Source organism: Natator depressus, chromosome 7 (genome assembly GCF_965152275.1).
Source record: "Natator depressus isolate rNatDep1 chromosome 7, rNatDep2.hap1, whole genome shotgun sequence".
Lineage (NCBI taxonomy): Eukaryota > Metazoa > Chordata > Testudines > Cheloniidae > Natator > Natator depressus.
Window position 1 is genome coordinate 96,604,113 of NC_134240.1, and position 14,660 is coordinate 96,618,772.

Below are 14,660 nucleotides of genomic sequence, written 5' to 3' on the forward strand. Positions count from 1 at the left end.
GTAACTCACCTCACATACATCCCCCCCACCCTATCCACGGACATGCTAGTAACATTTTTGAGCCAAAGGACTATGTTTATTAGCCAAAGACTGAGATGCAGGCCTTTACTCTCCAGAGACAATATACTGAGGAGAACCGCTGCCCCCCGACTCCAATGCTGGGAAAGGGAAGGGTGCTAGGATTGCTAGCAGGGTTCTGTCCTGGACCCAGCTGGGAGGCTTTAGCTTTAATCTCAGCCTCCAGATAGTATATTTCTGATAAATGTGGAGTGCTAACCTACCATCCCCATCACAAAACCCTCCTCTAATTACTAGAGGAGAGAAATGAATGCAACATTTCTTGGCGGATAAAAGGTGGGGTGAGATCTCTTCTGTTTCTCCCTTTCCTCCAACTTTTGGCTGAAGCATATACTCTACTCTCCTCATCTCCCCGCCAAACTTTCCTCTCGAAGAATAGCTCCCCTTCCTCAACTTTCCCAAACAGCAACATGGAACTGCCTGAATCTTGTCAGTTTCACAGCTGCCAGCAAGCTTCTGAGTAATAGCACAAAGTTTGACAGGACTCTGGTCAGCTTTCACTCTACTGTTCTTTATTAAAAGCTCTAAGCAGCAGCAGCAGCAAAGACCCACCCCCTTGATAGGGTGGAAGGGAACCTAAGCATTAGAAACTTCATTAAAAAAAAGCTTAGGTTCTGCAGAACTCCGTGGCATTTGCCCAAGGAAGCTTCCAAGCAAGTTTATTTTTCAAGCTTTGGCCACAGAGACACAATATAGAAAGGGTTTCGGATGCAGTCTTGCTCTAGTCCCTTGTTCTCTACAGGACATTAAGTGGCTTTGCAATAGTAAGAATTTTCTTGCTTTCTATGGGGCCAACAGTATTGCTTGGAGTTTGAACTTTTCTTATGGAAGCAAAATCCAGTACTTCAATGTTACTTTAGGCAACTGCTTTGTAAATAGATGCATCTTCCACTGCAACAGAATAAGTGCAGATTCTTCACTGGCATGTTCTAGCTCTACTTTCAATAGCAAAAGTCAACAGATAAGCAAGATTAGCGTCCATTATTTTGTGCTACTGAAGGCTACCATGAGAATCTTGACCTTTAAGTTTTTGGGCAACTAGTGATTTTGGGTGCCTAAAGCAGCCGGATTTTCAGAAGTTACGGAGGGCCCAGCCTCTTTAAGCTGTCTAAACTGCCACTCAGAAGTGAGACCTCCACAAGTCAGCCTTGAAAATCTTGGCCAAAGTTTTCACTGCAGTAGGGCCCCAACCCTCCAGTCTGATCCACACAGGAGAATGCTTATATCCATGCGGAGGCCCATTGAAGTACCTGGGACTCCACAAGGAGCCAGGAATCTACCTGTATAGATTATTGCAAGGTCAGCACCTAAATAAGGCTATGAGATGGTTACAGGACACCTACTAACAAGAGAACTAGCCCACTGGTACCTAGATACTTCAGTATATGGCACAATATTCATACACTTATACCTACGACAGGGGTGGGCAAACTTTTTGGCCTGAGAGCCACATTGGGGTTCTGAAACTGTATGGAGGTCCAGTAGGGAAGGCTGTGCCTCCCCAGAAAAGGCTGGTCCCCACCCCCTATCCACTTCCTGCCCCCTGACTACCCCCCTCAGAACCCCTGACCCATCCAGCCTCCCCTGCTCCTTGTCCCCTGACCGTCTCCTGGGACCCCCTCCATCCAACCCCTACCCCCCATCCCCTGACTGCCCCCACTCCTATCTACACACCCCACCCCCTCCCTGTTCCCCATCCCCTGACCACCACCACCCCGCTCGAACCTCTGCTCCATCCAACAGCCCCCTGACTGCCCTCCGGGACACCCTGACCCTTATCCAACCCCTCCCCCCCCCGCAACTCCTCACCCCCTTACCATGCCACTCAGAGCAGCAGGATTGGCAGCCGTGCGGCCCAGCTGGAGCCAGCCTCGCAGGAGTTCGCAGCCCCGCCATCCAGAGCACTGGCAGCGCAGCGAGCTGAGGCTACAGGGGAGGGGCCGGGGACTAGCCTCCTTGGCTGGGAGCTCAAGGGCCGGACAGGATGGTCCTGTGGGCCAGATGTGGCCCGTGTGCCATAGTTTGCCCACCTCTGACCTAGATAGACTGACTGGAATATTAGGCAGGGGCCTGCAAAAAGGGAGGCTCATCAACCAACAAGCTCCAGGATCCAAACTCTGTTGAAAAGGTCTAGCTGCCATGTACTGTAGCCAAGTACTGTACATGACTCAGGGATTCCCTCTTCCATATCAGCCTCCGGCTAGAGTGATTAAAAGTTTCTCATCCCTAATAGATGCTGGAAGGAAAAAAAAGAGCTCTCTATCTTTCAGTCCTTACCACACAACCTCACTTAAAGGAAAGGGTCAGGCTCCCAATTGTTTTACTGAATCTCTTTGCAAGATGGCTGAAGCAGAGCCAATATTACTGAATCAATGGAACATCACAAAGGGTCATCACAAAGATCTTCAGCAGTATTTCTGTTTTTAAAGAGACTAAAGATGGACATCAGAAGTACCTCTGTTTAGCTTTGTGATAGCAGGTAAACACCAAGATGGGACAAATCATCACAAAGAAATGGAAAGAGTTCTACAAGAAATGCTTTTTTCCATCCATGTAACCCTATTTCTATTTAACATTGGTTACTTATAATCAGGAAAGAGAACCCTATCTTTTGCCTTAAATCCATTTTGGCTTCCTTACCCCTCTCCCTGTCAGAAATAGACTTTAATACATCCATTTTTGCCATGTGGTTATATAGTTAAATATCATCAGGATGTGGGCATCTGATTTGTCAGATAATTGGAGGGTTTCATCCTCTAACAGAGGACTCCACAAATTCAGATTATTTTTAAGGTAACTGATTTTGCCAGGAACTTGTGGACTGGGGATAGTATGAACATACATTAACATTCCACTGACTTAACCTTAGAATTGGCAGAGAAGAATTCTGAAAGTATCCTAAGGGCTCATCTACATTACACAGCCTTTGCTGATACAGCTATACTGGCATAGCCCAGTGTACGCACAGCATATGCCACAGAATGGGTTTTTCTGCAGGCATAGTAACAACACCTCCCCAAATGACATTAACTACACCAACAGAAGCATTTATGCTGGGGGGTTTACAATCACAACTATGTTGGTTAGGGGTGGTGGTTTTTTTCACATCCCTGACAGACACAGCTATGCCAACAAAATTGTGTAGTATACACCTCGCTTAAGTGCCTCAAAAGAGGCCTATTAGAAATGGAGGAGTAGCTTATTGTTCCAACTGAAGAGGAAAATCATCACAAAAGGGGGAAGAAAAAAAAAAGAGGGATAGGCACCAAAAGTAAAATTTTCAAGAGTGCCAAAGCAACTTAGAAGCGTAAGTCCCATTTTCAAAAGTGACTTAGGACCCTAAGGGCCAGATTTTAACAGATATTTAAGTGCTTAAAAATGCAAATAGGTGTCTAGTGGGATTTTCAAAAGTGTTTTAAACAGGTTAGGTGCATAGCAGGCATTAAAAACAATAGGAGTTAGGCACCTAATCCATTTTGGAGAGAGGTACCATTCTGGATCCATTTAAAAATTTCTACCTGCATGTCAAGGCACAAAAATATATTTGCAAATCTGGCCCCAAAGATTATGGAAAATCTGAAGTGGTCTGGGGAAGTGATAACTATTCAAGCATTTTGTAAAAATGAATTAATAAAAAAAGTCTCATTTCACATGTCCTTTGTCCAGGGAGTCACTGGCAAATTTTGCCAGAGTGAAAATGACTATTCAATAAATGTATAATCAACAGTCCTCCCCTAGCTCAGAATGTAAATACAAATGAAATAGAAATGAAATCTTTTTTTTGTTTTTTGTTTTGTTTTTTTAAAGTTTTAAAGTTAACAGTACAACAAGCATTACTGTCTAAAAGGCTATTTTATTATTAATTGTCTAACAATTCTTTAAGATCATTGTAATGAAATAAAGCATGCGGTATGTGAACATCACCCCTACTCTCAATAAAATTAGCATTTACGTTTCAGGGGCAACTATCATCAATGTCAGAAGAGGTCTTGACCACTTCAAGTGGGTACAATATATTCATGATGGCATTGTGGCAGAAGACAGGGCCATGGTACGCTGCTGCTGCAGTAGAATCCACAACCAAAATTAAATAAGAGAAGAACATCAGAAGGCCATCAAATAAATAAAAAAGCACCAAAGAAACAAACCCCCAAAACACCACCCTGAGGATTTAAGATGAGCAAAGAAAACTGAAAAGCATTGGATTTTAGTAGGGCAAGCTTCTGAGGGAAGGCACAAGAATGGTAACAAGATCACTGTAGAAATTCCAGAATGGAAAGCTTCAAATGTTGGAATTGAACCTATATTATTGGCTTCAGTTTCTTCAGTGACAGAGAGAAATCAATAAAGCTGCAGTCCTTCTCCAATGGCTGACTACATAATGCAAGGATTTCTAGGGATACTGGATATTAGTAGTGCTAGCTGGCTACTTGGACAATGAGAAGGAAAACATGTGAACCCTCATTTAGCTGCATCTTAGTTTAAAATGTTTGAGTTGAGCACTTTCACATACTGTAGACAATGAGGTAGATGGATAAAATTAACATGAAGCCATATGTTAACTCACATGACTTTAGTATTAATGTTTTCTGGCACATCTAATTAAGAGATAATGCCAGTAGGATAATTGTCAAAGGATAATGGTTTTGCACTGCTGGGTGGGGGTGGGGAAAGCCTGTAGCAAAGTCTAGGAATGTATTAAGGAAAAAATTGAGGCCTTCAAAAAACAGGAGACATTTACAGTTCCCACTCTGAAAATAAAAACTAAAGGAAAGCAAAGACATATATGTTTGATTAATGCCTCCACTTTCTCTTCTCACACCACTCATCTAGTAGGATCCCATTATCATGCAGTGATGTATTCCAGGGACTTTACTATACCAGAGGATTAAATAAAGACATAATATAGATAATTGGCTAAAAACACAGCATATATGCTAATCTGAAACTTTAAAAATAACAAACCTTTATATTTGTGTGTGATTAAATCGAGTTCTAACTTGGTTAAAAAAAAAAAAACAAAAAAAAACACCTTCCACTAACAATAAATAAGGATCAGCTATCCAGCAATCTAAATGGCTATTACACATTTCATTATGTCTAACAGATCGTTTGTTACAGTTTTGCAATTACATGGCAAATGCACAGCATATGTTAACTCAAAGCACGTAAAAAGTATTCCACCATTGTATGCTTATATACTAATCAGAGTCTTGCTACCACACTAATAATTTGTACTAAGCATATTAGCTCCAAATACATGGCAAATAAAGTGTTTTACTTAAACTGATCATTTTTGTATAATATTCTAGAAAACCCATGACTAATATCTCCATACCCTTTTTATTTTTGCATTATTAAAATTAACAGGTCAGTTTCCCCAGAAGATAAAGCTGTTGAAGCATATGGTATTCCTGAACAAAGAAAGAAAGTCTATAATTATGGCAGTATCTGACATCATACCACTACCCAGCACACCCAGACTTACTACACAATCGTAACATCATTAAAAAGAACTTTGTCAAGTTCCAATATTTTTATTCAACAAAACCTTTTTCTTGACAAATGTGCAGTTTCTGGTCCAAAACAAAACGTTAACTCTACAAGCAGCCTCTGGGACAGTGAAGGCACTTAAACAGATGTAGTCAATTCCCCTCCTTGATGGGGGCCAGACTTTTTCTAGTAACCTATGCCCATAAAAAGAGTTACTTTTAAATACTTTCACACAAGGTTTTTCTTCTTTTCAAAGCTTCTAAAATGGTCACTGAAAAATATTTTCAAATTTATCTTGAAGTGTAACTGGATAACAACCCTCTGAAAGTCTCCTTCCAAGCTGGATTTTTGAAAAGAAAATGAAACCAAATCCAGAATTTGCTTTTTTTAGAAGAACCCTCCCCCCGCACACACTTTTTCCCCTCCCCTCCCCCACCTGCAGTGTGCAATGCAACCTTAACTCTTTAATCTGATTATGGCCTAATCCCTCCTCCTCCCCAGCTGCTCTGATCTCTCTGTGCAGCAGCAGGCCATACTCTATAGAGAAAAAAAACTTCTCAGTTGCAATCATCACCCTTGGAAATATTTTGGGTAAGAATCAAAGCATTGAGGGCTCCTACTTTTTAGTGCAGTCCAGGAGGATCCCAGTGAAGCGCCTCTCCCCGCAGCTCAAGGTGACCACCAACGTGTCGTTCACCATCTGCTCCACCAGCACGGGTAGCCAGGAGCCGACCTGCAGCTCCTTCGCCTCAGCCTCCTCCATGCTTGCAGGAGCTCGGCGTCCGCCTCAGTACAGCTGGAGCGCGGCGGCAGGCTCCCAGTCGGCCTCGCTTGGGCCCGCTGCCCGTTCTGCTCTGCTCTCCCCTCCCCCGCCGCTGCCGCCGCCCGGATGGCTACACCGGCCGCTACGATGACCTCATGGCTCCAGGCTCCCCCTCAATTGGGAGGATTAGTAGGTGCGCTGACGTCACAATGCTTCCCTCCCGGGAACGTTCCACGGCCGAATCCTGCAACAATTGGCTACAGTTCAGGGTGATTATTGGAGAAGAGCATGCCAGGAAGACTAAGGCGGCTACTGCCGCTCACGGCGGGGCCTGGTAGGGGGTCTCCTATCTGCCCCCACAATACCACATCAGTAACATAAGAGTCCAGGGCTCTCTGCTCTGCCCTCACAGGACCATGTACAACAACATGTTAAAGGGTCAGTGCGTATCCGCTCTGCGCTACATTGGGCTGCAGGAGAATCAGGCCCATAGCACGTTGAAAGGATCGGGGAGTCACCCTCTTTTCCCTGGGTTCCAGAAGGATGAATACTCCATATGCAATAATATGTTAATAGGCTAGATTAAGATTGTTCCCCCTTCTGCCCCTTTCCTCTAGGACATAATTATACCATCCTCACCAGGCTACATCTTGATTATTTAGACATGTTAAAGAATTTTCCTGGCCCAAATTGTTCCTTAGGAAGATAACTACACCATCATTTACTCCTGATCCATACGTGTTAACTGTCCCTATATAATGTGGGAGGGAAAGAAGCCGTCTTTATTTTTTTTAAGCTAAATAAGATGTTCCCATACAGCTGCTCTAAAAAAGATATCCTAGCTCAAATGTATTACAATGGTGTTTAAAGGCTGTCTGAATGGCATTCAAATGCTGACAAGTATGCAAATACAGCAAGTCACTTTTATCCATTTAGAGGGTTAACTGCAACCTTAAATTTGCTTTCCTAGGACACCGAGAACAGCTCACTTTTCTCAGCACCTGTCAATCAGTACATTTTTATAACTCAAAAGCTTGCTCTTATAGAGTTGCAGCCTGCAGACGTGTCAAATTGTAAGTGAAGGAGTGAAATTTCAACAAATTATGTATGAGATTTCAAATGCCTCACTGATGAAGCATTTTGCATTGCGTATCACAAGTAAAAGATAGTGTAAAAACTGCTTTACAATTAATCCCAAATGAGGTGTCTGATTCCAAATGAGCAAAACTGCCTTTAGAAACCTGGATTTATTATTTTAGTTTAATTTCAAGTGATATAAATTCAATTTTCCAGAATGCCTTTTTCCAAATGATATATTGTGGTACTGGAAAAACTAAATCAGTTCTTATTCATTTAAATAAGAAAGAGATACCTAGGGTACATTTAGAAAAGGCGAATTTTTAGCAGACAGTAGAGCAAAAATCTATTGCATTAGAACGTGGCTACTATAAATCATGAGAAAAGAACTCTGCTATATATAGCACTGAATTTGCAGGAAAATATGTTTTCTTTCCTGAGGGAGTCCTCACAACACTGAACAGGCTCCTTTAAAATGTGTTTAAAGTGAAATATATTTCATTATTTTTTCAAGAAGCAATTCAACAATGTTATTTTTAATAATCAAACAAAAGCTCAATGGGCAAGTGTTCAGGTTCCTTTTTAGGCCTGTCAAGGCAAAGCAACAAGGAAGTAAAAAACAGTTTCATCTGGAAGCGCATTAGATTAAAAGTAAGAAGGTTAAAGCTGCTTTTTTTCCCCTTCATATTCAGTCAAAGGCTACCAGTTGTGGGTGCTGAGTGAATCTCATAGGTTGTAAATCTTACTCTAGATTTAAAATATTCCAGAACTGTTACTCTAGTTGGCCTATACACTGTAACTATGAAAAGACAACTGCTAACTGCTTCTTACTGAGCAATGCTGCATTCAGAAAGGGTCCAAGGTCAGTCAGCCCTTCCTGTCCATCGGAGATCCCACCATCACATTACTTCTTTAAATATATGCCTACAACAGTGCTGTTAGAAACCTCTTGTTTTCATTATCTAATAACCATTATGGTTTATTTTATATAAAGTTCAATAGTACTAGAAATAGTTCAGTTAAATAAAGCTGTGAAATAGAAACCAGACTGTTACTCACATTCATAGGAAAGAATTTGTGATTACATATAAATTCCAAGAGACCATTGAAGGCCCTGATTATTACCAATTACATCTTCATATTTTTTTAAAAAAGTAAGTTGCACTTCCTGTTTGCAAAGTAAACAATAGTTTTTCTTTTTAATGAGAAACTACAGGATGGCTAGCACCCTGGTAGTGAAGATAATTAAAGTAATAAATGAAACACATTCTACAGTATATTAGGTCAAAGAAAAAATGTCAAGGTTTAGGCTCTTTTTATTTGGACCCATCTATTCATTGCTGATATTTTAAAATCTGTGTTTTACTGATCAGTTTGACTAAAGTATTATAAAATCGTGATAGAAAAATATATTTTCATACTATATTTAGTTTAACAGATTAAAACAAGTTATTTTAAAACTTATTGAAAAATGTTATTTAAAACTAGTTTCCTCTCAGATTGTCTTTTTATAGTAATAAAGGTAATTTAAAAAACACTGTACAGTTCAATCAAAACTAATTCTGAACCAGAATAACTGGATTATCTGCGGGATCCAAAAGGAACAGCTTCAGCACACCTCAGCTAAATACTGCAGTTCTTTAATACCTTTTAAACCATTTTTGGTGTGAGACACAAATGCACAGAACATTGTTACGCATTAATAAACCTGTATTGTGGGCTCACTGAACTTACAGTGTTGTTGCTGTTGTTTACTCGATTACTTCAATCTTGATTAAGTTTGTTTGGTCAATGTTTGACCATGAGAAACAGGAGAAGGAGTTAGTCGCACTGGAGTCGCCTGTAATAAGGATCTAAACGGAAAGGAGCAGCCAAAAGCGGGGGGGGGGGGGAGGGTGGGTGCGAGGGAACAAACAAACCCAAAGCAAAACAAAAATCCAAAACAGGATTAAAACCTAAGAAATAAGAATCGCTGCAAAGGCACTGAAAATAAGAGAAAAGTCCAGGGCTCACGTTACCTGCGCGATCAGTCTCCAGCCCTTTAATAATTACAGTGTTTGACAATTTAGAGAGATTACTATGTGGCATTCCGTTCCCAACACGCACCCTCTAGCGGCTAAATGCGGCATTCGCTCCCCGTGACTGACCTCTCCGGCCGCTCCGGGCGGGGAAGCCCCGCCCCCGCCTTAGGGACTGTAGCGGCTGCTGCGTCTGACAAGCTTCAGTGGCGCGCCAGGATTGGCGGGGCAGCGAGCGCTGCTGCAGTAGCCACCTTGACTCAACCACATTCCTCCGTTCTGGGTCCTCCTGAGCTCCCGCCTGAAAGATGGCAGGCAGCGCCACTGGTCACAGCAAAGCAACAGCCATCTCCCTGCGGAGGAGAAGGCTGGTAGCTAAATTCTGCTGGAACAGAGCGGGAGATGTTAGCAGTAGTCTGTAGGGAATTAGGCTGTGGTTTGGTTTTGGCAGGCATCCTCCCAATGAAGAGCATTAAACTGCTGGTCTTGGAAGCATTTGAGACGATTTTGAAGTTGGTGGTGGTGGGAGGGGGTGCCTAACCCGAGGTAGAAAACTATCAAAACATGTTTTGAGCCGAGAGGTTACGGCTTTCCCGCAGGTTAAAAATACGGCTCCAATTTTCATATTATATTTCTGTCACAAGCAGGTACTGAAGATTTTTTTTAAAAATTCTGTTTATTGCAGTCCTCTGATCTGCGCAGAAGTAAGAGTGAAATAGTGGGCAAATGGATACAAAGTATATAAAAAGAAAGGGAGTACTTGTGGCACCTTAGAGACTAACCAATTTATTTGAGCATAAGCTTTCGTGAGCTACAGCTCACTTCATCGGTATATAAAACCATACAGTTTACTTGCTAGGTTAAAAATGGACCATAATAGCTGTTCAATACATACATACTGCTTCATCCGATTTAACCCCCAATGTATGCATTGTAAAACTAAAATTAGTAGAAACGTTTCTACGATTTTTCTTTAAATTCCAATCGGAGCTGCTTTTTTAAACAATTCGCCTGCACCGCAACATTGTTCCACTGTGAGAAAATCAGAAAGTGAAACTAATACTTTATTTTCATTGCCCAAGCTGAGAAATGAAAAAATAAAGAGCTAAAATAGTGAAACAAATTAAACTTCTAAATGCCACCAGTTTAATAGTCCAAGAATTTATTAGTAACATACAGCAGGCACGGGTTCTTTATATGACTTTTAACATTATAGTTTCCTTTTAACCAAAGAATTCTTCAGTTAGTCTGGCAAGCAGTTGATTAGACATGGAAACTCCTCTAGTATTGTTCCTTTTTTTTCCAGAGTAGTTGATAAAAAGGTAACCAGAGTCTTGTTAAAAGTGTTGCAATTTGATACAGAAATGAAGAAGTTTAGGCTCCATTCCTATGCAAATCCTTATGCACATGCTTAAATATACAAGTAGGAAGAGTCCCTTGGGGTGAGTCATCTGGGTTATTTAGAGTTTTTTTACTGTCACTTTTGTTTTCTACACAATAAATTCTCATTTGCATACATCTGATTTACACGCTTGTGTTTCACAGTAAATAGTATGAATGAGAAAGATGGTTTTGTGGTTAGGACACAGGAGTGGGAGTCAGCAGATGTGGGTTCTTTAGCTCTGCCAGAGGTCTCCTCTATGACCTGTGTAAAGCACTTTACATCTCAGTGTTTCAGCTTCCCCACCTGTAAAATGGGGATAGTAATACTTATCTACCTCAACTAATTTGTTACCATTTGTAAAGTGCTTTGAGATCCTTGTATAGTAGGTGCCTTAGGAATGAAAATTATTATTGTTCCTGTTTAATCATTCCATTTTTATAATGCACACAAAAAAGTCACTTTTAAAGGTGACATGTAAAAGATTTTTTAAAAATTGATCCTGTGCCCTCTTTTTGCTTTTCTATGATGTATGAAGGCCTGAAAAGTTTTTGTTTGTTTGATAAGCACAATTTTTCTCTACAATTTTTTTAACTTCGAAATATGCAGAGTTTAAATTCTGGTTTGGCTGGAGAACCTGGGAGAGGTGTAAGAGCAGGCAGAGGTAGGCCTGTAATGCTGAGGGTTGGGCGAAACCTTGTTGAAGCATGTAAGCATAACAGCCACTTCTCATCCAGGATAAATAAAAAAGCAGTTATGCTCCTTTATGGGATAGGTAGCTGAAACAATAGGAGCCACTGTTAATTCATTTTTTTAACAAATTAAATAGGTATTAACAAAAGCAAAGAGTTTTAAGTGGCCTGACTAAATTTCTTTCCCTTAACAGCTTAAACTTAGTGAAAACTCAGACTCTGAGGGTATGTCTACACACAACCTGTGGCAGCGAGGCTCAGAGTCCAGGTTGACAGACTCGAGTAGGAGCGGTGGGTATCATAGGTCAGGGAAGGCTAAGCCTTCCCTGACCCAGCCTGTGGCCCTGCCCATGCTTTGCCCCCCTGAAGCCAGCAGAGGCTCAGCTCCAGCCATGTCTGGAGTTTGGCTGGTGGCCAGGGTCTGGTCCAGCCGGGGCAGCTTGGGCTGGGGGTCGGGCCAACTGGGGTGGCTTGGGCTGGCCCAGGGCTTGGGCTGGCCAGCCAGTGGGCCCATTGGCATGGCCTGGGGTGACTCGGGGGTTGGGGTGGATGCATGCAGAGAAGGGCACTGTGGGCAGACTGGGAAGTGGCAGGGTTATGGCTAATAAGTCTATGCTCAGAATGGATTCCAAAACCCCACAATAACAGGAGGAGAGAGACAGTGGGCCCCTTCTTTCAACCTTCTGTAAGCACTTCAGAATAAAGAACCTCTTTGGCAACAATGTCTGGAGAAAAATTTACTGATAAAGAACCTGGGTTCTTTTCCCAGGTCTGCTACTAGCGTGCTAGGTGCTTGGGTAAATTATTTCCCCTGTCTGTGCCACAGGCCCCCCTCTGTAAAATGTGGATAATGATACTGAGCTACCATGTAAAGTGCTGTGAAAAGCACTACATAAGAGTTGGGTAGTAGTATTTCTACCAGGAAAGATGGTGAGATGGTGAAGCTTGCTCCGAGGGTATGTCGACATTGCAATTAGACACCCATGGCTGACCTGTGTCAGGTGATTTGGGCTTGCGGGGCTCAAGCCAAGGGGTTGTTTAATGGTGGGGTAGATGTTCTGGCTTGGGGTGCAGACTCTGCAACCCTCCCACTGTGCAGGGTCCGAGAGCCCCAGGCTCCAGCCTGAACCCAAATGGCTACACCGCAATTAAACAGCCCCTTAAGCCAAACCCCTGTGAGCCTGAGTCAGTTGGCGTGGTGCAGCTGCCGGTGTCTAATGGCAGTGCAGACATACCCTTAGAGTAATTTCTTCCTTTGCACTTTGACTGGACAAACACCACAGAACAAATAAGGCTGGCAACATTATTGGCAGAATCTTATGACTTTAAAAGATATCAGTGTCCTCTAGGTGCACAGATGCACACAACAGCAAATTACAGTATATTGGTATTATTGCACAGTCTATATCTACACAGTCCCCAGCATTTGGGACCATAAAAGCACCTTAGCACATGCTTTTCATCTCTAGCTAAATCCACTCCTGGATTTGCTTTTCTCCAGACTGCAGCTTCTTGTGAGAAATACATAATGTACACTGATAATTCATCATCAGAACAAGCTGTCACTTTAATGATGTATTCATGTGATATATCATCATATATAGTGAAGCATACTGATGTAATCCAACGCCAATGCTGTCCAGGGAAGGAAAAATGGCGGAGCAGATTTAATAACCTGATCTAAAGCGGAGTCAGTTAATATTCAGCATCTGGAAAGCTACCTTTGCAGCATAAAACAGTGTAGAAATGTTGGCACATAATGACAGTAGCTTCTTGTAATATTTCTGGCATTTCATCACCAAGTAGTCAAACCAGTGCAGATTAATTCTACAGTCCAAAGCAGAAGCAAACAGTTAACTGGACAATAGACTTGAGAATTAAAGGAATAAGTTTTATGTCCAAGTTCATCTTTAGCAGTATTCCAAATTTAAGCTGTTTAAAATAGACAAACCCAGCAAAATGTTTGTCACATTGGACATTAAAATGATTATAAAGTTATATATTAAAATTATTAGACAGATTCCAATTATTAATAATACTTAAGAAGAAAGTATCTTCAAAGTATTCAGCATAAACTTATTCAGCTGAACTAAAAAAGGTACTTTGCCAAATATATGAAAAAGTACATGGGGCAAGTACATAGGCTCCTCAGTTGATAGATGTCTACATAAATGTGGCCAGATGGGAGCTGCAGGTGTCCAGCATCCTGTAAAAATCAGGATTTTTATTTATGTGCCTAAATACGGATTTTAGAAGCCTAACTTTAGGCACCCAAGTTTGAAATTTCTGGAATTGATTATGTTTATAAATCTATGTCAGAGAATTCTTATTGTTGTTGTTACGGCCTGATCCTGGGAGTTAGGCCACCAGGATTCAAGATGTTGGTCTATGAGTGATATTGAGTATATTTTATTTACTTGACTTTCATATACACCACTGTGCTTTATGTACATTTGGTTTGTGTATTTCAGTCTGCAGTTGTACAGATACACAGGAAAAGACTGCTGGGACCTTCGCCCAGCCAGCTATTGAGAACCTGGAGACATTAAAAGGAAAGGTGGTTTATGCGATAATGAAATTGATTAGGCATCATACAAATCACATTTGTGATCCAAAAAAAGTCATAATCAGAAGACAGCCATGAAAATGTGCTCATTGTTTAGGAGGACATTTCTCTTTCATAAAGTGAGCTGTTAAATTAAATATGGACATGAATCACTTCATGTTGTTTCCAGTTCTGGAATCCTGTAGAGATAATTATCACCAAAGTAGCGTATGGCAGTTTAATCCTTGGCCCCTTAAATTCTAGGGAGCCAAACATATGTCCAGGCTCAATGATGATAATTCCTCTGGATGCATCAAAACCAGCTGTTGCCAAAACTTCAGACGTCATAGAGGGGAAATCATGCTTCCACAATATTCTTATTTATTTCATATCTATATAATGCATCTATTGATCAGCCTCATGGCACACTAACAATACACAGCAATAAAACATCAGTACCACACAAATGATAATCCAATGTTAGCAGTGCAACCAACTCGAATAAATAATAACACTGGGAGAGTTATATGCATCCCCTTTAGCAAAGTACATTTAGAGAGAAATACTGTAGGTTAAATATGACCGGTCAGATCCATGGGTCTGATTGAGCTGT

The 14,660-nt window shown here is 41.4% G+C and overlaps 1 protein-coding gene across 3 annotated transcripts in view; it reads right to left on the bottom strand.

Annotated features, from left to right (window-relative positions):
* Positions 1-9,466, bottom strand: part of PWWP2B (PWWP domain containing 2B) — a 46,812-nt gene extending 37,346 nt beyond the window's left edge. The window contains exons 1-2 of one of the 3 annotated variants that reach the window (XM_074959117.1): positions 9,430-9,466; positions 6,192-6,578 (exon numbers count right to left, since the gene is read on the bottom strand). In XM_074959117.1, coding sequence (XP_074815218.1) covers positions 6,192-6,334 — 143 coding nt within the window. In that variant the 5' untranslated portion in view covers positions 6,335-6,578; positions 9,430-9,466. Of the gene's footprint in view, positions 1-6,191; positions 6,579-9,145; positions 9,249-9,429 lie in introns of those variants that run through there. The other 2 variants (XM_074959116.1, XM_074959118.1) reach the window with 2 other exon arrangements.
* Positions 9,467-14,660: the final 5,194 nt, after the last annotated feature.